We start from the raw sequence: 25,886 nt of genomic DNA, 5'->3' as shown, positions 1-25,886 counted from the left end.
AACAGCTATTCTTCTCTGCAGTCAGATTTCTGAATGGACATTGAACCCATGAACACTACCTCACTACTTTTATTTTCTCTTTCTACACTACTTATTTAATTTAACTTTCTAAATATATATATACATACATACTGTAATGTACAGTTTTTATTATTATGTATTGCATTGTACTGCTGCCACAAAACGAATTTCACAACATATGCCAGTTATATTAAACCTGATTCCGATTCTGATTCTGAATCTCAACAAAACGGTCTGAATTCTCACTATTAATGTGGATAAAACCACAACAAATATTGTTCCTCTATCTGCGCTTGACAGATGGATTTGAAACACCAGTATTTAGTATTTGGGATAGGAGAGAAGTTCGTTCTTAAGTTAGAATGCATCTCCTCTAAGCCTCTCAAAGTCCAACCCAATAACCCTGTCGTGAGAGGTGGAAATGGGTGAGGCTGGCCAACTGGGCTCTGGTGAAGTTGTACAGGCCAATCCCCTGTAGCGTGGATACAACGGATTGCAGAAGCGTTGATGAACTCCAACCCAACCATCGACTTCAGGGGATGATGGAGATGGGAGATCATCGATGGCCTACTCGGAACTAAAGGCCCAAGTAAGTAAGTACTTCTCCTATAGAGGTACCTCTTCTCAGCAATACTGTAATTTTAATAGGATAAAAAAGCCTTGCATCATCTCAGTGAAAGATCATTGTTAATTGACGAAACTTAATGTGAAATATTTGAACATGTTTATCTCTCATCACGGAAAGCAAGGGATGAAATCAGTGCAACTACACTTAGTGGTCACTTTATTAGGTACACTTGCACACCTGCTCATTGTCCAAATCAGCCAATCAGGTAACAGCAACTCGTTACATAAGAGCATGCAGACATGGTCAAGAGGTTCAGTTGTTGTTCAGACCAAACATCAAAATAGGGAAGAAATGTGATCTAAGTGCCTTTGACTGTGGTGTGATGGTTGGTGCCAGATTGTGCGGTTTGGTTATTTCAGAGATTGTGGATCTCCTGGGTTTTCACATTCAACAGTCTCTAGAGTTTACAGAGAATGGAGTGGTTGTTCTGTTGGTGAAAATGCCTTGTTAAGGAGAGAGGTCAGAGAAGTATGGCCAGAATGGGTCAAGCTGACTGGAAGGTGACAGCAACCGTACGGTACAACAGTGGTACGGCAGAAGAGCGTCTCTGAGTGCACAGCACATTGAACCTTGAAGTGGATGGGCTATGGCAACAGAAGACCATGAATATACACTTAGTGACCACCTTATAAAGTACAGGAGGTACCTAATAAGGTGGCCACTGAGTCTGTACAATATTCTACAATCATCAGGCTCCTGAATGAGCATGGATAACTTCATTCATCTCATTGCAGAACTGACTCCACAATAGTCTCACTTACATGGACTCTAATTAATTATTTACTTTTTATTTATTACTTGCATGATCTGTCATGTTTGGACATTGGATGTTTGTCAGTCTTTGTTGTGTATATGTTTTCATAAATTCTATTGTATTTCTTTATTTTCATGTAAATGAATGTCAAGGTAGTATATCATGACATATACATACTTCAATAATAAATTTATTTTGAACTTTGAACTTTATATATTGTTCACTTATCCAAACCATCACAACTATCACACATAGGTAACCCTGAGGACAACTTCGGGTCTCATATTTTCAGAAGGTCATTGATGAAGTTAAGGGAACTTTAAAAATGGGAAGATTACATTTGGAGTCTGTTTATAGTCTGATCCACATGAGAACTATCTGAAATTATAGCCGATAAATAAATAGTTAGTTGCCAAAAACATGCAAGTGTATAAGAACATTAATACCCTCAAGTTCCCTTCCTGATATACAGCTGGTAATCTATCCCATCCCTTCATTGCAACTGGTCAAAATCCAGAAACTCTTAAACCTATGAGACACTTCCAATAGCTTTTCACACATGCTACAATATTGGTTCAATATGGCTTTTCACCACTTCTTAGTGAAGTTTGGGATGTGTTTCAATAGCATTCCTTGTCAGTCAGAGATTTAAAAAAATAGATTAGCTTACAAAATTATTTGAGTGCACTGGATCGTATTATTTACTGGCCCACAGAAAGATCTTATCAAGGGAAGGAACTGGTCTGGAGTTCATGGACGCTAAACTCCCCAGCACCCAGGATACCTTCAAAAGGTGATGCATCAAAAAGTGGACACCATCAATAAGGACACGCATCATCCAGAACAAGCCTGCTTCGCACTGCTACCATCAAGGAGGAGGCACAGGAGCCTGAGGGCACACACTCAACATTTTAAGACCAGCTTCTTCCCCCCTGCCATCAGATTTCTAAATGGACAATGAATCCATGAACACTTCCTCAATATTTTCCTTCTCTCTTTTTACTTATTTAATTCAGTTTTCTTTTTTGATATATATTCATTGTAACTTATAATTTTTATTATGTATTGCAATGTACTGCTGCTACAAAACAACAATTTTCATGACATATGCCAGTGATATTAAACCTGATTCTGAGGAATAATAAATCAACCATGATGGAATGGTGGAGATTTGATGGGCAGAATGGCCTAATTCTGCTCCTATGTCTTATGGTGTCATGGTCTTATAAGTGTGTAGTGAAACAGATGAGCCATTACAAAAAAAGCTGATTACTGGAATTGAAGCTAGCCTCATAATTTGGGACTTATTTCATTAACTGACTGTGAATTCCCAGATGCTGTGGCTGCAGTTGAACAGGACTATGAAAATTAAAAGAAAGAAATTGACTCCTGTGGAACGTATTTGGTATGTCAAGATTTCATGTGGTTTAACAGATGAGTTGCTTCATTTTTCCCAATTTAAATGATGATTTGTTTTTCTTTAGAGCAGAAAGACACTCTACTGTTCCTGAAATCTGGAACTGAAGAACTAGTTTACAATGAGGTTATATCTAGAGGGCTGGGAAGAGGAGTAGACACAATGCAGAGTTCATTTTTGAGCTGACAAATTAATTATTTTTGTGTGAAGCTTAATCTTGTCGACTAAAGCACTGAGGGGGATTGAAGTCATTGAGGAGGGTGCTGTTAGAGAAGGTGTTGGCATATGATGGCCTCTCTCTCCGTCTCGCTTGCTGCTCCCAAGGGAAGGCCTTTGCATTTAAGTGATTTCTCTCCCTCGATGCTCTAGGTGGATAGTGCCTATGTTTACTACTTTTGTGTGATTTTTAAATCAAGTTGGCCTGCAGATAATGAACACTGAGCTGAACAGTACTGAAATATGCCTTTTGATTTTGTGTTTATTATGTTCTGTGCTTTTGCTGGTTATTTTTGTTGCTGATTGCATGATATTTTTTGCATGTGGGGGGGAAGGGGATTTGACGTTTGATGTTTTTCTTTGAACAGGTTGGTTCTATGATTCTTCTTTGCTTTGTGACTACCTGTTGGAAGACAAATTTCAGGGTTGCATACTGCATGCATGCTTTGATAATAGATGTACTTTGAATCTTTAAAGTTAAACTATTTACACTGAATGAGGATTGCCATACATTGAGTTACACATTATGGAATCAGACTCTTCGGCACAACTCAATCATCTGCCCATGATTGCTCTATTGCCTTCCAAACCTCTCCTATATCCATGTACTTATCTAGATGGTTTTTAATTGTTGCCGATATATCCATTTCAATCAGTATTTCTGGCAGTTCATTCCAAATGCACACCACCAGATCACCCCTCAATCTCCTAAAGTCCCAGTCTACTTAACATCTCCTTGTAAGTCAGGCCCCCAAGTCCAGGCAACATCCTGGTAAATCTTTTCAGCGCTCCTTCTGGTTTCCTTCCTATAACAGGCTGACCAAAAATGTGCACAATACTCCAAGTGCGGCCTCAAGGATATCTTATATGTCAGCAAACAAACTTTCCAAACCCCTGACTTATGGAGAACACCATTTCTAACTGTGATGAACTATGCATATGATCCCCTCAGCCTACCTGCCCCATAACACTCTCCAGGGCCCTACCATTCACTGAGTAAATTCTCCCAAAATCCAATACCTCCCAAACAATTAATGAGTTAATCTTGCACCTGTGTACCAGGGTGTTCAATTATCTGTATTGGAGCATGGGTCACAGCTTACTTTGCCCTGTTAATTCCACAGGTAATCACATTGTTTGTGTTCATACCTGTAACCCAGAGATAGCTGAAGGATATGTTGACAGTGCAGTACTACCTAAGTTCCGGCCCAGTAATGGATTCAGTGGTGCGCTGCTGGGAGTGTGCGTCGCACGCCAGTACGTTTCAAGATAGTCTGCCAAATGCTCACATGCATCCTCCAATTGGTTTTCATCCAGGATGACATCAAACATGTCCTGTCAAATGAAGAGAAGGTCAGACTCATTTCTCCAAACCAATTATAATTTTAAACTTAAATAATACAAAATATAGTTTAAAGGATTAAATTTTATGTTATTACTTCACAGCAATTTTCTTTGTAGAATTGCTTATTCATTACATAGAGAATAGATTAATATGTAACACCGGTAGAAAGGAACAGATGATCTACAATACGAGAAAGTTTGCAGATACTGGAAATCTAAAGTGACACAAAAAGCCCTTGACCTTTCTCACCAACCTGGCTTCACCTATCACCTTCCAGTTAGCCTCTTTCCCCTCCCCCCATCCTTTTATTCAGGCATCTTCCCCCTTCCTTTTCAGTCCTGAAGAAGGGTTTTGGTTTGTAATGTCAACTGTTTACTCTTTTCCATTGATACTGCCTGACCTACTGAGATCCTGCAGCATTTTGTGTGTGTCAAATGATCCACCCCTGTGCAAAACATCATTATCTGATCTGAGTAACGGATACAAAATTCTGGAAGAACTCAGCACGTCAGGCAGCATCTATGGAAGGAAATGAATACTCAACATTTTGGGCTGACTGTTCATTTCCCTCCATAGATGCTACTGTGTTCCTACAACACTTTGTGTACACGTGTTTCTCAAGATTTCCAGCATCTGCAGAATCTCTTGTGTCTTATATTATCTGAACAGTAATTTTATGTGTTTAAAGCAAAATATTGGCTGCTGGAGGAACTCAGTGAATCAGGCAACATCTGTGGATCAAAATGGACAGTTACGTTTCGCCTGGAGACTCACGGTCCTGATGCGGGATCTTGACCTGAAACATCAACGCTCCCTTTGTCTCCGTAGTTGCTGCCTGACCCATTAAGTTCCTCCAGAAACTTATTGTTCTGCTCCACATCGCATCATTTACAGTCTCTTGTGTCTTCAGTGCTCAGCTAACTAGCTCGGTGGGATTTTGAAATTTTGGCATTGATCTTAGCTCTAGTGAAGAGTAGTTGTTCTCATTTGTAGGTTGATCACATGGTGCGTTGTTGGTGTGAATACATATAAAAGCTTTTGCACGTGTTGGTAGAAATACTTAATGAACGTTAGAGGAGCAAAGAGATCAAGAGATTGAAATCTGCAAAGGCCATAAGATGCAAACAATTCAGTTTATTTCTAAAAGATGTGAATGGTAAATCATGAGGGTTATTTTAGATCACATCAGAACACACTTGGATTAATATGAACAGTCTGACCTCTTGTATATCAGAAAGGATGTGGAACCTGAGGAAAAGGTGAAAAATAACTGAGAGAATGGAACTTGAACTCATATGTTGCAATTACCAGGGAGTTGCTACTCATTAGAACAGGGGATGAGGGATAGACGAGATGGTTCTACTTATGCGGGAGTCATATCTAAAAGTAACAAGACAGTCAAAAATAAATCCAAAGGAAAGTTAAGACTTTTTTTTAAGTGATGGACAAATTGAGTTAAATTGTGTTGATGCACTTAAGGAAAATTAGGGTTGTTAAAAAATGGTTTTGGCACATTGGCCTTCTTAAACCAAAGTATTGAGTACAGGAGATGGGATGTTATGTTGAAGTTGTATAGAGACGTTGGTGAGGTCTAATCTGGAGTATTGTGTGCAGTTTTTTTTTTTCACCTACCCACAAGAAAGATGTAAATAAGGTTGAAAGAATACAGAGAAAATTTACAAGGTTGTTGCTGGGACTGGAGGACCCCAGTTACAGGCAAAGATTGAGTAGATTAGGGCTTTATTCCTTACAGTGTAGAAGATTGAGGGGAGATTTGATAGAGGTATTCAAAATTATGAGGGGTATAGATAGGGTAAATGCAAGCAGACTTTTTCCACTGAGGTTGGGTGAGACTGCAGCTAGAGGTCATTGGTCAAGGGTAAAAGATGAAAAGTTTAAGGGGAACATGAATGGAAATTTCTTCCGTCAGAGGGTTGTGAGAGTGTGGAATCAGCTACCAGCACAAGTGGTGCATGTAAGCTCAATTTCAATATTTAAGAGAAGTTTGGATAGGTAACTGAATGGGAAGGGTACGGAGGGCTATGGTCAGGTTGCTGGCTGATGGGAGTTTAAATGATTCGGCGTGGACTAGATGGGCCAAAAGACATGTTTCTGTACTGTACTTTTCTGTGTGTCTAGATAAACATGTTGGGAGAAAGGAGAGAAGGATCTGCTGATGGGGTTAAACTAATCAAGGTGGAATGGATTTCCCACAAAACATCCAAAGGGATATAGATTAAGTTGTCTAAGTGACCTGTAATTGTGTTGTACTTGATTTGTCATTTTGTGCAATACTCAAAAAGACTTAAAGAGTATAATTAACCTCCCAAGTCACTGAACTAAAACATAGCAAAGAAGAATGATAAGTTGAAAAATATAAAACCAGAGGGAGGGTCAATTGGAAGGTTGTCCAAAAATCAAAACGACAAAGCGGGATCTCAAAGTTGAAGCTCTCAAAGCTCTCAGTTTAAGGTTTAGTTGGAATTAATCATTGCGCAGACCGCTGAACAGAATTAGGTTGTGGGAGCAAATAGGATGTGGGGCTGGTGAAAATGAAAATGGGAGGTTTGGGATGGATTAGAGGATAGAAAGTGGAGTGCCAGCAAGTGGAACTTTGAGGAACAGCATATGTGATCACCACTGTAGTCCAGTGGTAAACACAACGCTATTACAGCTCAAGGTGTCAGAGTTCAGAGTTCAATCCCAGCATCCTTTGTAAGGAGCTTCTGTACGTCTTCCATGTGGAATGCTTGAGTTTTCCCCGGGTGGTCTAGTTTCCTCCCACAGTCCAAAGGCATATAGGGTAGGGTATTTGGTCATTGTAAATTATCCCATGATTGGGTTCCGTTTAAATTGGGGTTTTCTAGGGCTTGTTGGATGGCGTGGCTCAAAGGCCCGGAAGGACTTATTCCATGCTGTATCTCTAAATTAATAAAACACGATCTATCTGTTTTAAGTGATGCAAGTCAGATTATTCACAGCAATTGATGAATTTTGATGCAGTTCATACACGATGTTTGTATGCGTCAGTTTCAAAATGTATTTTAGTCCTGTTCCACACACTTAGTAATTCATAACCAGCTCATAAATTCAGAATAATTAATGACAATTTAGTTTCCTTTTAAGTCTGAATGTTTAACGTTCAGTCTAAATGTCCCAATCTGAATGAAGTCACGAGGCTGTCCATGAAAGGAAAGCAGTAGTTAAGCTGTTGGAATTGAATTCTCAAAACTTGCATTTATTTGCTGGGATCAGATCTACTGAAAAGGGCGGGGACAGATGCCAGGTTGTAACAACACCTTTTAAGAGTAGTTTTATCCCAAATTATAACAGGACTTTTTATAGTAATTTTAATGTTGTTATAGTAATTGGTGAACTGTTACATACTGGAGGACACTGTGCCAGTTTATCTGCTGCCACCAACTGGACATTGAGGTTTTTACTCTGTGACTTTCCCCTGGACTTTATCAACCTCTGCAGCACCTGGTGAAAACAAAGCAAATTCTTCAGTCAATAAACTTAGCACTTACAATACTGAAGCATTCAAAACATTAAGGTTAGATTCTAAATCAGGGGTTCCAGACCTGGGGTCCATGGAATCCTCAGTTAATGGTAGGGGTTCATGGCATAAAAAAGGTTGGGAACCCCTGCCCTACATGCAGTAGTAAATTAAGGCAGAGATCATTTTGTTCTTCCACAGTGAAGACACGTGACAAAGATTGAAACTTCCATTTAGATTCCCACTTCACCTTTGCACAGCCTGAAGCCTGTATAATGCATTTTGGAGCCTGTCTCACACCCAGTGCAATAGTCTTGATGCAACACTGCCTTTTGAGCTGTTAAGCTCTCAATGACCTTCACCTTGAGGTTTTGCCACCAAGGCTGAACCATGAGGCGGACTAGGCTGTTAATGATGACTAGTCTCAGGTACTACCCACATACTGACCTAATGAACTTACAACAGTTTTGTTGTCACAATGCTCTTTTGTCTGATCATCAGTGACGTGGAGTTATGCAGCACAGAATTGGTACTTTCTCTCAGACGTTCTCTCTTCTCCTGTCTCCCATCAGGCAGAAGATATAAAAGCTTGAATGCACGTACCACCAGGTTCAAGGACAGCTTCTATCCCCCTGGTATCTGACCCTTGTAACGGACTTCTTCTACAATAATATGGACTCATCTTCACAATCTACCTTGTTGTGACCCTGCATTTTATTGTTTACTCACACTCCATGTTTTCTGTAGCTTATACACTGTATTCTGCATGGTTATTGTGTTACCTTATTTTAGCTCAGTGTATTGTGGAATGATTTGATTTGTATGAACAGAATGCAAGACAAGCTTTTCACTGTATCTTGGTACATGTGACGAAAGTAATAAACCAAACCCCATGTGCACGTTGACCATCTACCCAGTATTAATCCAATTTACCGGCACTTGGTCCAGAGCCATCAATACCTTGACGATCCAGGAACTTGTTCAGGTCCTTCTTAAATGCTGTGGAAGTACCCACCTCCACCATCCTATCAGCATACTCTGGATGAAAAGGTTCTTCCTCAGCTCAAAGTGATTTTAACAATCCAATAAATTTTTAAAAATTATCGATAAAAAGCGAAATTATAAATTCACGTAGAGCACAATTAACTGATATAAGATAATTGAAAGATTAATATTATTTAAAAGGAAAACAGATCATCTCCCTTCATATTAATGAAGTCTAAGGATCCAACTGAATGAATGGTCCTGTAATAATACTGATAGTGTGCGTTCAGATTCTTCTTTAACTCTGTCTACATGTTTGCAGATGATACCACCGTAGTGGGCCAAATCACCAATCATGATGAGTTGGAACATGGAACATAGAAAAGAATTAAAGACATGATGCCAACAATCTTCCACTCAGTATTGGCTAAACGATAGATTTGGACGTGACTGCAGGGAGGATGACAGCGGTGCATATGCTCATCAGAGCTGAGATCAAGATGGTCAAGAGCTTTAAGCAGTTAGGAATGAATATCACCAATAGCTATCTCGGAGCAACCACGTTGGCCAAGTATGCTCAGCCTCACCTCTACTTCCTCAAGAGTCGAAAGAAATTTGGCATATCTCCTTTGACCCTCACCAGTTTTTATTATCTAGCCTTATATGATAACTACTCTGCCTGTGACCAATAGAAACAGCACAGGGTCACGGACACAGCTTGGCACGTCACAGAAACCAGTTTTCCCTCTATTGACTCTGTTGATACTTCTTGCTGCCTCGGTAAAAAAGCAAGCCTGGACGTTCTGTCTTCTCCCTCCTCCCCAGGGGCAGAAGACACAAAGCCTGAAAGCACACACACTTGGTTCAAGGAGAGATTCTATCCTGCTCTTGTAATAGTGGTTCCCTGGTATGATAAGATGAACTCTAGAGCTCACAATCTACCTCGTTATGGCCTTGCACCTTTTGGTCTACCTGCACAGCACTTTCTCCGTACTGTAACACTTTATTCTGCACTCCGTAATTTAGTACTACAGCACAGAGTAGGCTGTTTTAGCCCTTAGAGCCACACCACCCAGGAACCTCCGACAACCTTGATATGACCCTAACCTAATCACAGGACAATTTACAATGACCAACTAACCTACCTAATATATCTGTGGACTGGGGGAGGAAGCTGGAGGACCCGGAGAAAACCCACACAATTTTTGCCCAATTTTTGTTTTGCCTTGTACCACCTTAATGCACTGTTGCAATGAATTGATCTACATGAAATGTTTTTCATTGTACCTTGGTACATTTGACAATAGTAAAAGCAATTTACCAATAGTGTACATCAGCTATGAAGTATGCACTCAGTACATCAGGAGAGGAACGTCCCTGGACTCAAGGGTGAGTCGAAGATCAGACATCTGGCCTACAGTGTGCTCTGTGCGACCAGAAGCAGATGCAGAATTTCAGAAATCACAGCCAGTCAGTAATCCTACACGGATCAACCAGCTGGATGTCAGTACGATCAATTAGACATTAGTGCAGAATTAAGCCATTCAGCCCATCGAGTCAGCAACCACTGTTCCCATTATTCTCACACCGCCTTTCAGCTGTTGCTTGCTTGATTAATTGACACGATGAATTGCCATTTTATTCTTTCCCTTCTTCTCCAATAAGCTGACGTGTGTTTAAATTATGTGGCACAGGCAGGGGATCACCTTGAATTTAGGGATATCAGAGGAGGGTTTTTCCCACAGAGCAGAGGGTGTGTGGAATACAATGCCAGGGGTGGTAGTAGAGGTTGACTCTTTAGGGATATTTAAGAGACTCTTGGACAGGATGAAAAGAAAATTGAGGGTTATGTGGGAGGGAAAGGTTATAGATTGATCTAGCAATAGGTTAAAAGGTTGGCCCAATGTTGTGGATTGAAGTGGCTGTACTCTGCTGTGCTGTTCTATGTTCTCTATTCTAACATCAAAGCATTGCATGTTTCACCACCAGCTCTGTGACTATGGTGTCATGTCATAATTAGCTCTGGAATACATAAACCTGAAAGGTTAACCAAAGTCCAAGGGCTCACAGAGAGCAAACCACTTTGTTCATTTCTTTCTCATGTAGACTGGAACATTTCTAAATGTTCATATAGTTGAAGGTACCAGGAGGTGAGATGTTTCACCTAGCTGGAACTCGTAGTTTGTCTTCAGTCTCAGACTTTGGCTTTAGCTTTAATTAATTATTTATATTGCATTAAATGTAACATAAATATTTAATATCAAATCTGATCTCAATAATAAGTTACTCATACCCTCTGTTTCTTATTTTTAAATTTATTGATTTAACATCACATTTTAACTTCTTCTATGAATTCTGTGAAATTAGAAGAGGCCATCACAGGACACAATGGATTCACAGGTGAAGTCATGAGCCATGTGGGCCTTTGCTGCTTCCTGTAGAGTGTTGGGCTTCTAGGTATCTCGAGCACCTGAATGTATGTACTAATCATTGTCTTAACCAGACGCATTAAGCCCTTGTGCTTTCTGCTTACTCTTGTCAAGTTAATTGTGACTGGCCTGAGTTTCCTGCATTCTATGATTATTTAATGCAGACCCTCATTTAGTGCTGTTGTGGAGCCCTTTTGTGGAGAAAGATTTATCTCACAGTGTCACTCAGTCATGCCACCGATGCTCTGTTGTTGTTCCCATGAATATCCACTTGTTTCCCTCTCTACATGGGAGTCTGCTGTTCCTCCATACCTGGGTTTCAGTCATTACCAGTGCTTACCATGACAGAATCTGCTGTCCCTCTGCTCCTGGGTTGAGCCAACGTTCCCTCCCCCTCCATCTTCACCCCCACACTCCAGTCACCCAAAATGAATTTTATTTCCCACTGACTCTGGGCAACATTCATGTATATGCAGGCTCCGGAGGTCAAATGGAGAGTTTCTTTGTTTACGATCAACCCCAAAATGCAGCTCCGGGAAGACCGTTGTTCAGAGCTGCATTTTAAGTTCAATCTACAATCTATATTTAGGTCTGAAGACTGGTTATTACTGAAATTAGTATTTGCTATATACCATAACTCCTAACACTTACAATCAGATATACTGTACAATAGCGTGCAGTTACTAAATATTCTGTTACAGAAATACCTCAAACCTTTTTACTGACTATGAACTCTGACTAAAAAGGCAAATAAAGCTTAGACATTGTCCGGCAAACTTCAATGAGATGTGTGGGCAGCTCGTTGTTTGAACATTTCTTCAGCATATTATGGAAACTTTAACATCTACATGAACCATAGGGTAATAGGGTTTTGCAGCACTAAACATAGGGCTTTCAGTCTAATTGGTTCATGCAGAGCAAAATGAATCATCTAAGCTAGCCCTACTTGCCAGCTTTTGGCCCAAAATTGTTCCAATCTTTACCAATGGAGCTTTTGACAAACTTCAACATGCTAGATTTTCTTTCAGTTCTGCATGGTATGTCAAGTGCTGACAGGTAAAAGGAGCTTAATTTTATTACTGGTTCTCGTCAGTACAGTCACATTGCAAACATAATGTTGGGCACCTTATTCCCAGTACACCACACTTGCTCATACTAATTTACTTTCACATCTAATTATGAGTTTAAATGCAGACAAGAAGGGCTACAACTGAGTCACACTGGCATTTATTCAATATTTTATTGTAACACGTTTAATGTAGGCAATCCCCTTATTCTAAATGAAGACTGTTTATGGATGACATCTTTTACCTTGGGAGAAGAAACTTTAACGTGAACGATGATCGGTGCAAGTGAAGTCTTGATGAGTTGTGCAGGATGATTAATGGTGTCCGCATCTAAAACAACCAACTGCAATGTTCTGGCCAGCTCAAAGATCCTCTCAATTTCACTCTGCACTTCAGCTATTGAGAGAAAAGGAAGTGAAGACAGTATGAGCTTTTTTTAAACTCACCTATAAAATGGTTTTTATTCAAACAGATCAGCTTTGATTAATAAGCATTCATCAACTTCATGGAGGCTATTAACCTGAAACATTCTTTGAGTTACATCACATTTTTATATGCTAAAGGTCAAAGGTACCAGCAGGACAATTTCTATAGTTACCCGCTTCCTTTGAATTACATAAATCAAAGGTTTCGAAAGTACATTTAATGTCAGAGAAATGTATACAATATACATCCTGAAATGCTTTTTCTTCACAACCATCTACGAAAACAGGAGTGCCCCAAAGAATGAATGATAGTTAAATGTTAGAAACCCAAATTAGAGTACTCATTCACCCGGTAATTCGACATACAACAGGGTCTCTCTTTCCCTAATAAGGGAAAAAAGAGATGTCTCCGTTTCACAGCGAGAGGGGAGACTTAGGAAACAGCTTGCTGATTTATGATGTTAAAAGTCCATTGCATCATAATTTTAAAACACATAGATCTTCACACTAACACACCCAAAATAAGTGTTAATCACCGCTGACTCTGAGCTGCATTCATGTATATGCAGAGATATCAGGTCAAAGGGGTAGGTTTCCTGGTTTGCAATCAACCCCAGTCTTTAGCTCCAATAATACCATCGCTGAGCTGCATTTCAAATTCAATCCACAATCCACATTCGGATCTGAAGAATGGCTGATGTTGAAATTAATATTTGCTACATTCCATAACTCCAGAATACGCTTTAACAGTTAGTGTAATACTTTACAGCCCCAGGTGTACCACTAGGGTTCAATTCCCACCGCTGCTTGTAAAGAGATTGTACGCTCTTCCCGTTACTGTGTGGGTTTCCTCTAGCTGCTCCAGTTTCCTTCCACATTCCAAAGATATACGGTTAAAGTTAGAAAGTTGTGGCATGCTACTTTGCTGCAAGAAGCACAGCGACATTTGTGGATTGTCCTCAGCACATCTTGGACAGTGTTGCTCATTAATACGAAATGAATGCGTTTCACTTTATGTTTTGATGTTTCAATATACATGTCACAAATAAAGCTAATTTTTACTTTACCTTTCTTTTTCTTTCTGCTAATTTGTTTCTCGCTCTAAAGTTGCTATGTGATCTGTTTTTATTTACCTAGCACAGTTGATCCAATCTCATAAGTACTAACAGTAGTTACATTTTTGGTTTATTTAAATATTTGCTCTTTAATTATCTCAAGATGTTATATTTGACAATCCTTAATAGTAAACTTGTTGGCCGTCAAGGATTGATAGCTCAGCTCTCTCATGTGGAGGTGAGTCAATACATGAGTGTGGTATGAATGTTGATAACCACCTAAAATTTGCCCAGGGTTCGGACTAATTTATTATCTGAGGTACGATAAATGGAAATAAAGATTGTCCAACTGTCATCAAAATTCCCACTTCAACCTTATGACCATGGGAAAATCATTGATGCAGCAGCTTAAAATGATTGAAGCTCCCTGAAGAATTTCTTCATTACCCTGAAGAAATCCTGCAGAAAAGTGAAAATCAAAAGTAGATATTCAAAATAACAACAGAAAATGTTGGAAGTGGCCAGTCAATATCTGGAGAATGAGCAACACACACAAAATGCTGGAGGAATTCAGCTGGTCAGGTATCATTTATGAAAAATGAATAAACAGTCAATTATTTGGGCCTAGATCCTTCTTCAGGACTGGAAAGGAAGGAGAAAGATGCCAGGCTGAAAAAGTGGAGGGAGGGGAAGGAAGACAAGCTAGAAGATGCAAATCAGGGTGAGTATGTAGTCGAAGAGTTGGAGGCCAGGAGAGATCACAGAGGGGGAGCAGTGAGAGAGGGTCTCACTGAACCCCCATCGAAGAGATTTAAACTTCGCCAGGTTAGACATCCCTCGAAGAAATTTCACAGTGGAGCAGCAAATCAAAGACACAAGATATTCTACATGTTGTGTATTTAATATTTCAATAGTATTTGAGTAATTTTGTATATATATTGTTTGATCAAGCATTCTTGTTCTTTTAAATAATTCATCATGAGTTATTTGTAAAAATATGTTAATTGCATACTGTACATCATCATACTAGCATGTAACACGTACGCGCCTTGCTTGAAGTAAACATGGTTAAACACGCATTTTGGACTCCCATGTCTTCCTTTGAATTACTTTAATGTTTTGAAGTTACAAAACATAATATTGGCGATGAGGTATTCTTAACATGAACCCTAGGTGGCTACTAACCTGTTCAAGCGCGGCAAAACATTCAAGTTCAAAGAAAAGCACAGTGAGGGACAGTTGAGTTTAAAAAAAGCAGCGCAGCACCTGTCTTCAGAAGGCAAGACACAATCGAGTTTTTAAGAAAAGTCAGAAAAGAGTTGACAGGTTCATAAACAGTGAATACCGGTTGATAACAATCACAAAAAAAAGCAGAAATGGCTGGTTGTATTGGAAAAATTGGCATGCTTCATTGCTGAGTGGGTAACTGGATTTTGTATACTGAGCTAATTCAGCAATATTTTGAAGCAAATGAGAGAGGCGATGAGAAATGAGTACCAATTTTTTTGAGTGCATTGGGTTTAAAGGCATACAGTTTGCTTCAAAGTTTGACTGCTCCAACCAAACCAGCAGAAGTGATCTATGCTGATATTGTTAAAGCGATGCATAAAAATTTAGATCCAAAGCCATTGTTGATTTCAGAACGTTTTATGTTTCATAAACTGAATCAAAAAGAAGGGCAGTCCATTTCAGTGTACGTGCATGAATTAGAGTGATTGTTTGAGCATTGTCAGTTCAGTAATGGGCATAATAATACACTAAGAGATTGTTTAGTTTGTGCAATCTTACAAGAAAACATTCAAAAACAGCTCCTAACTGAAGCACAACTTACATTTAAAAGAGCAGTTGTAATTGCTATTTCAATAGAAGCCACAGACAGACACAATTAAGTTGCAGTCAGGAATGAAGCGAGCATGAATAAAGTTGCAGCACCTAAACAGAAACCAGCCTGGTCAAACAGACTGTGTTACCATTGTGGCAGGGGTTCACATACACCAAACAAGTGCAGGTTTAAAGGTGAAACCTGCATAAAATACAACGAAGTAGGACACACACAAAGATCATGTCGGGCAGTCAAAAATAAATGGACTGCACAGAGAATAGAAAAAGATAAAAAGTCAAGTTGTATTTTCAAAAAGAGCACTAATCTACATGTTATTGGTGCAAAGCTTTAAGATTTACAATGTGAAAATTAACAATTGAGAAGCAATATGCCTTACATCAGAAGTGAATGGGAAATTAATTAAAATAGAAATGGACACTGGCTCATCTGGTTCAATCATTCCACAAAATAAGTTTGAATGTCAAACTGAAGTCTGCAGATATTCAACTAAGGAACTGTACTGGAGTAAAGATAACTCCTGTGGGAATGACATTCGTAACAGTGAAATACAACAACCAACATTGAGTTTGCATGTGGTAAAAACAGAAGGGCCAGCATCGTGGAGGTGTGATTGACTGAGACAGCTATGACTTGATTGGAGATCCATCCAGCATTTGCTTGCCACATCCCCTGCAATGAAGCCATCTGGAAACAAATTATGAAAGATAATATTGGATGATGCCACAACTGTCTCTATGTCAAATACCATGAACCATTGTCGAACAGAAGGCAAACAAGTGTTGGTGCCAACCTTTGTGCCTCTGGTTGGAAAGCATATTGGACCAAAGAAGGTCCAATACTGAAATACTGCACAGAGGAAGCATGAAAGTGACAAAATCAGTGATATAACTACAACAGTTTTTGTAGGCAACATATCTGAGAAAGCTTCTGATATGTTAATCAGGCAGTTACTTGTGAAATGTGGCTTAGTTTTCAGCTGGAAGAGAGATCAAGGAGCTTCAGAAAAGTTGCAAGCATTCGGCTTTTGTGAGTATAAAGAACCAGAATCTACTCTGCATGCATTAAGATTATTGCAAGTGGGAGACAAAATGCTGTTTGTAAAAGTAGATGCAAAGACCAAAGCCCAGCTGGTTGGGAGGAAGGCCAAAGAGAAAGGAGTCAATGGAGTTATGAAAACAGAGGATTCATCAGATGATGCTGTGGATGAGGAAACCAATAAGAGAGATCAGATCGTAAAGGGAGCAATAGAAGAATTATTAAGAGAATACTCTTCTGAACTAAATGAACCTTCCCAAAAGTAAGATACACAAACTAGGAGAAGAAAAAGGGGGGAAGTGATGGAGAGAAGGAATGTGAACAAGAAAGAGAGAAGGAATGTAAGAAAGAAAAAGGGATTGAAGTAGATCCAGAAAGAGAAAAGGAGAAGTAAGAGACTCAACTCCAAAAATCACCATGGAGGAGGCCCAGAAATTGAGATTGTTTCACAGCCACAAGTCTCACCTGCCAAGCAGAGGGATTCCCCTTGGCAGGGAAGACATTATCCCACAAAAGTAAGAAAGCCTTCATAACAATTAAATCTTTTGACCTGAATGGGACAATTTAAAATTTACTACCCTGTACATGTCTGTATAGTAAATGTATTATATAATATACTGTGTATATAGTTGAGATGCATTCTCTATTGAGTTGGAGTTTATAGCTAAGCAGGAAGGAGTGTTGTGTATTTAATATTTCAGTAATATTTGAGCAATCATGTATATATAGTTTGATTAAGCATTCTTGTTTGTTTAAATAATTCATTGTTGGTTTTTATGTAAAAATACGTGAATTGTATACGTCATCACACTATCATATGATACATACACACCTCGTTTGAAGTAAACATGAAATTAGACCCAAATTTCCAGTTACAGTGTCTTCCTTTGAATTAGCTTAATGTCTTTGAAGTTACAAACCCTAATACTACAGATGCTGGAAATCCAGAGTAAGACACACAAAATGCTGATGGATGATCTTCCTGTTTTAGAGAACTTTTCCTCTGTCCATTGTGGTAAGAGGAGGTATAACTTAGACAAGATCTTTGAGAATTCAGGAGATTAGTTTCATGAGTGTGACCAGGGCACTGGTAAGAAACACTAGCATTATTTCAGATGGAGTTTAAGAATAAGCCACCTGAGATGTGAAACTAGACTAAAAAGCAGGCAGAGTGGCTAAGCACCAGATTTTCTTAAAACGAGGAGAATCTATGCATGCTACAACTGTATACCCATTGGTGCTGCCCTCCAGTATTTGCTCAGTGGAAGACAAGTTGGATTGCGTACGTCTGCAGCTGCACTAGCATGTGATGAGGAACTGCTGCACTATCAATCTACAGCCCATGACACGCAGGAACTTGGGCTACATATGTTTTTTTTGTGATTGTACATTTTCTGCTATTGTATCTATGCTGTATGTGTTGTGTGGTGTGTGTGACTGTTGGTACTGTGCTTTGCACCTGGACCCCAGAGGAATTCTCTTTCATTTGGCTGTAGTCATGTGTATGGTTGAATGACAATTAAAATTGAACGAAAGCTAATCTTGAACTTAAGAGCTCAAGAGTTATGGTGAAATTAGATGGTACTGAATGGAGAGGTGATGTTGCCAGAAATATAACTGAGGTGCAAGTTGGTAATACAAAGAAAGAAGATGTAACAGAAATAGAATATTATGAGTAGATTTGGAAAGTTGTGGGTTTACAGGGCTGAACATTCAAATGTCTGTCAGCAAAAGCAGTGCATGTGTTTGCTGTGCTACAGTTTCAGTGAAATGACAGAAATTCTGCTTTGCAATAACAGAGAGAACCTCGGACAAGACGAGTCTACAATGAAAGTGTCAGTGGACTTCACTAGGATGAACAAAACACAAAATCCATCAGGGTGGTGGCTAAGAAGCATCTGCATCAGGACCACCCGACTCAAAACAAAAATTACTACCTCCAAGCAGCTGGGAACCCTGGTGGTGTGGAGATAAGTCTCTACCAAAGGAGGTGCAAGGCACCCCTTCCCTCTACTAGCCTGCAGGTCACCTTTGGGCAATTTGTAGTACCTGCTTAGCCCCTCCACCCAATCAGGGTTGGAAGCATTGATAATGGTTGGGATTCCTGTCTTGCAAAGACACTGCCCCCAGAAGGTGGAAATGCAAGCCAATCCTGTCGAAAAATTTGCCAAGGACAATCACAGTCGTAGAGGCCATGATCACCCATGTAACAACGGCACGTAACAATGATGAGGTACTGGAGGTATCCACTGATAAGATGGAAGGTGTGAAGCTTGGCAGGACGTATTGTAACAAATTCCATTTAGTTAATTCAGATAATGTTGCTACAGTGGATGAGATATCACAAGTTTTGCGATAGAGGTATAGTGAGATGGCTAAAGAAATTAATATATGTAAAAATGTATAAATTCATGTTTATTTAGATCTTGGAATTGTATCTGTTTTGGAATTGTGTAATATTATAGCAGCTACTCGAACAAACCAACTCTTCCATTAGAGACCAAGCATGGGGTATGATGTGCTTTCAGATCCAATCCAAAAATAATTCAAAGTCAAAAAATAGATTCTGTCCTTTATTAAACAACTAGCAAAAGAATCTTGAAGTGATAAACAAATGAAACTAAAACTAGTGACATTAAATGTAACTAAGCAAATTTAAATAGAATTAAGTAAAGTTAAGGGGTCAACAAAAAGATATCACATCCGGCTGTCTCTAACTCTAACTGACCTAACCAACTAAAGACAAAGCATGAATATGTAACGAAACTCTTTGCTTTTACCATGCCCCACTCATGTGACTAGCTACAATAATAAGTGTGCGATACAAAATACAACGTGGATAGAAAACAGATACATAGATCCTACAGTAAGGTTAATGGAATTATTTTATATATGCAAATAGCTAATAGTCGATAAATTTAGAATATAGGTTTGTTCATTATTTAAAATTAACTTTGTGACTTATGTAAGAGCCTTTCATAAAGTAGTACAAATGAGTAGTACAAATTTCGATAAACTATCGTAACAAGAATTGGTATTTGAGCATTGTCTACATTCTGTAAGGATATACAGTATAGTTGGTAGTTCAAAGTTCAAAAAGTTCTAAGTAAATTTATTATCGAAGTACATATGTAGCACTATATACTACCTTGAGATTCATTTTCTTACAGGCATTCACAGTAAATAGAAACATAATAGAATAAAAATCACACATGACAGAGACAGACAAACAACCAACGTTCAAAAGACAACAAACTGCAAATACAAAAAGGAAAGAAATAATAATGATAAATTATGCTGAATTATTCTGAAGTAAAGGAGGAAATTGAAAGACTTTGGAACATGAACAAGGTAAACATTGTCCTGATAGTAATATCTACAACTGGTATCATCCCAAAGGCACTACCCAGAAGCATTAAACAATTAGGGCTACACAGCAATACCTATGTACTTTAAACCTTCAGAAAGCCACAATACTAAACACCACTAGAATAGCCCAAAAGTTCCTAGCAATTAAGAAATGAGTGTGCTTGGCTATGCCCATACCTCAGGTTTTACCAGGTTGAGCTGAGAAAAAAACAAACATAATAACAATAAATAGGCAAAAAATACCACGAGTTAACGAGAACACGAGTTAAAAGTGAGTCCATTGGTTGTGGAATCAGTTTAGTGTTCAGGTGAGTAAAATTATCCCCTTTGGTTCAAGAGCCTGATGATTGAGGGGTAATGACTATTTCTGAACCTGGTGAAGTGAGCCCTGAGGTTTCTGTACCTCCCTCCTGATGGTAGTAGTGAGAAGAGAGCATTGCCTGGGTGGTGAGGGTCCCCTAGGATGGGTGCTACTTTCCTGCAACAGCGATCCATGTAGATGTGCTCACTGGTGGGGAGATCTTTACATTAGACCATATGAATATAAGACAAGTGTTGGGTATTTAATATTTGAGTAATATTTGAGTAATCTTGTATATATACTGAATATTGTTTGATTAAGCATTCTTGTTCGTTTAAATAATTCATTGCGGGTTAAATGTAAAAATACTTGAATTGTATATGTCAACATGCTACCACATGATACGTGTGCACCTCACTTAAATTAAACTCGAAGTTAGACCTGTGTTTTCAAACTCCCATGACTTTCTTTGAAATGGTTTAATGCTTTGAAGTTACAAAACATAATATTTCGAGGAGGTATTTTTAAAATGAATCTTGGATAGTTGGGGAGGGGAGGGTGGGAATGTCGACTCAGACCATGAGAGGACTGCGTCAGGAATTTTTATGCCTTACAAGGCGCAGATTGGAAGTCTGTGTGGGGCACCACTCCTCGCACAGACACTAGAGCAATGTGTGGTTAAGTGCCTTGCTCTAGGACACAAACACGCTGCCACAGCTGAGGCTCGAACTAACGACCTTCAGATCTCTAGACGAACGCCTTAACCACTTGGCCATGTGCCCAACAGTAACAGATAGTTACTGGTAACTATCTAGGATTCATTTTAAAAATACCTCCTCAAAAGCATAGTGAGACGTTTGAACTAAAACAACACGGTAAGTAAAAAACGCAGCCCAGCATGTCAGAGATGTTGAGTTAAAAAAAATGCGGTAAACAGAAGAATGCAGTGTTCATAAAGAGTGGGTACCGGGTGATAATAATCATTAATAAAAATCAGAAGTGAGTGGTTACAGTGGAAGGATTGACGAGTTTGATTACACAGTGGGTAATTGGATCATGTATACTGAACTAATGGAACAGTACTTTGAAGCAAATCGAATAGCCAATGAGAAGTAAGTGCCAATTTTGCTGAATTCATTGGGTTTAAAGGCATCCAGTTTACTTGAAAGTTTGACTGCCCCAACCAAACCATCAGAAATGAGTTTTGCTACTATAGTAAAAGCAATGCAGGAACACTTAAAACCAAAGTCATTGCTGACTGCAGAAGGCTTTAGGCTTCATATGCAGAATCAAAAAGAAGGGGAGTCCATTTCAGTGTACATAGCTGAACTGAAGAGATTGAGCATTGTCAAGTTTGTTAATAGGCATAATGATGCATTTAGAGATTGTTTAATTTGTGGAATCTTAAAAGAAAGCATTCAAAAATGTCTCTTAACTGAAGCACAACTTACATTCAAAAGAGCAGTTGAAATTGCTGTTCCAATGGAAACCCCAGACTGAGATGCAATTTAGTTACAGTCAGGAATTAAAGTGAGCATGAATAAAATTGCTGTGTCTAAACAGAAACTGGCTTGGCCAAACAAATTGCATTACCATTGTGGCAGGGGCTCACATACATCAAACAAATGCAGGTTTAAAGGCAAAACTTGCAGAAAATACAACGAAGTAGGTCACATATGAAGAGCATGTCGGGCAGACCAAAATAAATGGACTGCTCAGGGAAGAGTAAAAAGGGAAGTTGTAGTTTCTAAAAGAGTACTAAGGGTTTTGAAAGAGGAAGATGAAGAGATTATGGAGGCATTAATAATATCTTTCAAGAATTACTAGATCTTGGAATGGTTCCAGAGGACTGAAATATTGGGAGTGTCACTCCACTTGTTAAGAAGGGAGGGGGGCAAAAGAAAGGGAATTATAGGCCAGTTAGCCCAACTTTAGTGGTTGGAAGCATGTTGGAGTCTATTATTATGGATCAGATTTTGAGGTACTTGACGGCACATGATAAAGTAGGGCAACGTTATCATGGTTCCATAAAAAGTAGTCTTGCCTGATAAATCTGTTGGACTTCTTTGAGGAAATAAAAAGCAGGATAGACAAAGGAGAGTCAGTGGATGTTGTTTATTTGGATTTTCAGAAGAAATTTGACAAGAACAGGGTGGGAGGAACCGTTAATCATGTTGGCTGCTTTCCCACTTTACACTTGTGTTCCCATACCAGACCACGTTGCAATCAGTCAGTATACTCTAAGTTTTAGATGACATGGTGAATCTGTGCAAACTTCTAAGAAAGTAGAGGCATTGCCATGCCTTCTATGTCGTGACAGTTACATGCTGAACCCAGGACAAATCCTCCGAAATTATAACACCAACAAATTTAAAGTGGCTGACTCCCTGCATGGCTGATCCCCTGATGAGGACTGGCTTATGCTTATAGATTCTACACCTGTAGTCAATAATCAGCTCTTTGGTTTTGCTGACACTGAGTGAGAAGTCGCTTTTGTGGCATCGCTTGGCCAGATTTTCACTCTCCTATATGCTGATTCGTCAGTTCTATCTGTGGTATATTTCCTGTGGTACAGTAAATGAATTAATATTTGTGTGTTGACTTCTTTCTGTAAGGATGCTTATTGCTGGTAGCTCTATCATCGTTACCTTTCCTGTGGCATTGCTTTGACACCTCATTTCACAGTATGATATGGTGACTGCTCTGCCAAGACTGCAAGAAATTGCAGAGCTGTGATACAACTCAGTCCTTCAGAGAAAAAAATCCTCCCCTCCATTGACTCTGTTCTCCTCTCCCGCTGCTTTGGGAAAGCAGCCAACAATGATTAAAGGTTCCTCCCACCCTGTTCATTTTCCCTTCTCTCCCCTTCCATCAGGGAAACAAAAGCTTGAAAACATGCACCACTAGCTTAAGAATAGCTTCGAACCCACTGTTAGAAGACTATTGAGCAAACCTCTTGATCTCTCAATCATGGCCCTTGTACCTTATTTATCTACCTGCTCTGCACTTCCTCTGTAACACTAACTGCAATACTATATTTTACATTCTGCTATTGTCAAGATGTGCACTAGCAATATTGGAAAACAAGTGCAAAGGAAAAACAGACTCTGAGGTTGAAACAGCATACTAATTCCAAAAGAGTATCGGTGGCTCAGCTGACCGACACTGCGAGAAGTAACATTCTCAAAACTAGGACCCCATCATTACAGCTAATCAGGCATCCACTTAAATAATACAAGTAATAATACGAGAAGAAGGGGAAGGAGGAGGGGCACCAGATGAGGAGAAGAGGTAAGAGGGTTGTATCAGTCTACCTGTCTCAGTCTGAAAATCTTCCCGGATCCCATCACCTATCAGATTCTTTCATCTCCAGCCCTTTGATTTTTCCACTCATCACCTCCCAGCTTCTCCCTTCATCCGTCTCCATCCCACCTCCCCACTAACCAGGTTTCACCTATCACCTTCAAGCTTGTCCTCCCCTTTCCCCGCTTACTATTCTGACCTTCCCCCTTCCTTTCCAGTCTTGAAGAAGTGTCTCGGCCCAACACATCAACTGTTTATTTATTTCCATAGATGCTGCCTGACCAGCATTTTGTGTGAATTGGCCAGGTTTTGCCATTGATGTTCATGTGAAACGATGGGATAACAAGCTAAGGTAACAGTGATTTTTCCTAGTACCTCTGGAGGTAGTGGGGCCAAGTGCTCAGGCATCAAGGAGGAGATACAGGAGCCTGAAGACACACACAGGACACTCATCATTTGAGGAACAGCTTCTTCCCCTCCATCATGAACCAATGTAAACTACTTCACTATTTTTTTCTTTTTCTCTGTTTTGCACATTTTATATACATATATTATTTCATATAGTGATTTATATTTTTTATTATGTAGTGCACTGTACTGCTGCTGCAAAACAACACATTTTATAACATATGCCGCTGAAATTAAACCTGATTCTGATGAAGTCAAAGCAAGTATACACACAGAAAATTGACAGAAACCTTTGTTACACCAAGAACACATGATGCAGGTGACAATAGTAGTCATAGTAGTCATAGTCATACTTTATTGATCCCGGGGGAAATTGGTTTTCTTTACAGTTACACCATAAATAATTAAATAGTAATAAAACCATAAATAATTAAATAGTAATATGTAAATTATGCCAGGAAATAAGTCCAGGACCAGCCTATTGGCTCAGGGTGTCTGACCCTCCAAGGGAGGAGTTGTAAAGTTTGATGGCCACAGGCAGGAATGACTTCCTATGACACACTGTGTTGCATCTCGGTGGAATGAGTCTCTGGCTGAATGTACTCCTGTGCCCAACCAGTACACTATGTAGTGGATGGGAGACATTGACAAGATGGCATGCAACTTGGACAGCATCCTCTTTTCAGACACCACCGTCAGAGAGTCCAGTTCCATCCCCACAACATCACTGGCCTTACGAATGAGTTTGTTGATTTTGTTGGTATCTGCTACCCTCAGCCTGCTGCCCCAGCACACAACAGCAAACATGATCGCACTGGCCACCACAGACTCGTAGAACATCCTCAGCATCGTCCGGCAGATGTTAAAGGATCTCAGTCTCCTCAGGAAATAGAGACGGCTCTGACCCTTCTTGTAGACAGCCTCAGTGATATATGTAAAAACCATAACAGATTACAAATCCACCCTGTGTATCCGTGAAGGCGACGCCATCATTCCTGATGGGCTGAATATCTTCTGTGCATGATTTGATGCAATGAGTGATGAGCCATCGAGGAAAGCCCCCTCTCCCTTTGAGGCAAGGGCACCCTGTCTGGCCGCAGCTAAGGTGAGGAGGATCCCAGCCATGGTAAATTCATGCAAATCTGCGGGGCCAGATATCATACATGGTCAGTTGCTGAGGGATTCTACGGCTCAGCTTAACAAATGTCTTAAATCTCTTTGCAATAGTCCACTGCACGTTTCAAAGCAGTCACCATCATTCCGACATCCAGGAAAGCGAAAGTAAGAGTCCTAAACGATTACTGTCCGTTGGCACTGATCTCAACAAGTATGAAGTTCTTTGAGTGGCTGGTAATGGATCGAATAAAATTCCACCTTCATTGGGCTGCATTGGACCCTTTCCTACAACTCAGTCCGTAGCCTCAGCCCTCCCACCTAAAAAACCACTCCTTGTACACCAGGATGTTGTTCATTGACCAACTCAGCGTTTAACATCGTCATCGCTCAGAAACTGGTGGGTAAATGGTCTTCATTGGGACTCAACAGCCCCCCCCCCAGCTGAATCTTGAACTTCTTGATGGAAAGACTCCAGTCAATCCGAGTTGGCAGCAACAACTCAAGCTGCATCATGCTGAGTACTGGCACCCCCTTGCCAACGCCCCCCCCCCCCAGGGCTGTGTGTTCTGTCAGCTGCTGACTCACGACTGCATTGCTAGATCCAGCTCAAATAGCATCATCAAGTTTACTGATGAAACAGTGACCTCATCGGCAACAGTGATGATTCAGAA

General features: G+C 39.7%; 1 protein-coding gene across 3 annotated transcripts in view; it reads right to left on the bottom strand.

Moving 5' to 3' along the window:
* Window positions 1-25,886, bottom strand: part of cacnb4a (calcium channel, voltage-dependent, beta 4a subunit) — a 311,056-nt gene that overhangs the window by 19,918 nt on the left and 265,252 nt on the right. For 2 of the 3 annotated variants that reach the window (XM_063048561.1, XM_063048563.1), the window contains exons 10-12: window positions 12,605-12,756; window positions 7,769-7,864; window positions 4,186-4,371 (exon numbers count right to left, since the gene is read on the bottom strand). In XM_063048561.1, the coding sequence (XP_062904631.1) occupies window positions 4,186-4,371; window positions 7,769-7,864; window positions 12,605-12,756 (434 nt within the window). The remainder of the gene's footprint in view (window positions 1-4,185; window positions 4,372-7,768; window positions 7,865-12,604; window positions 12,757-25,886) is intronic. The other variant, XM_063048564.1, reaches the window with a different exon arrangement.

The sequence above is a fragment of the Mobula hypostoma genome, chromosome 5, assembly GCF_963921235.1.
Source record: "Mobula hypostoma chromosome 5, sMobHyp1.1, whole genome shotgun sequence".
Lineage (NCBI taxonomy): Eukaryota > Metazoa > Chordata > Chondrichthyes > Myliobatiformes > Myliobatidae > Mobula > Mobula hypostoma.
The sequence above is the reverse complement of the archived record's forward strand: the minus strand, read 5'-3'. Positions and strand labels throughout refer to the sequence as shown.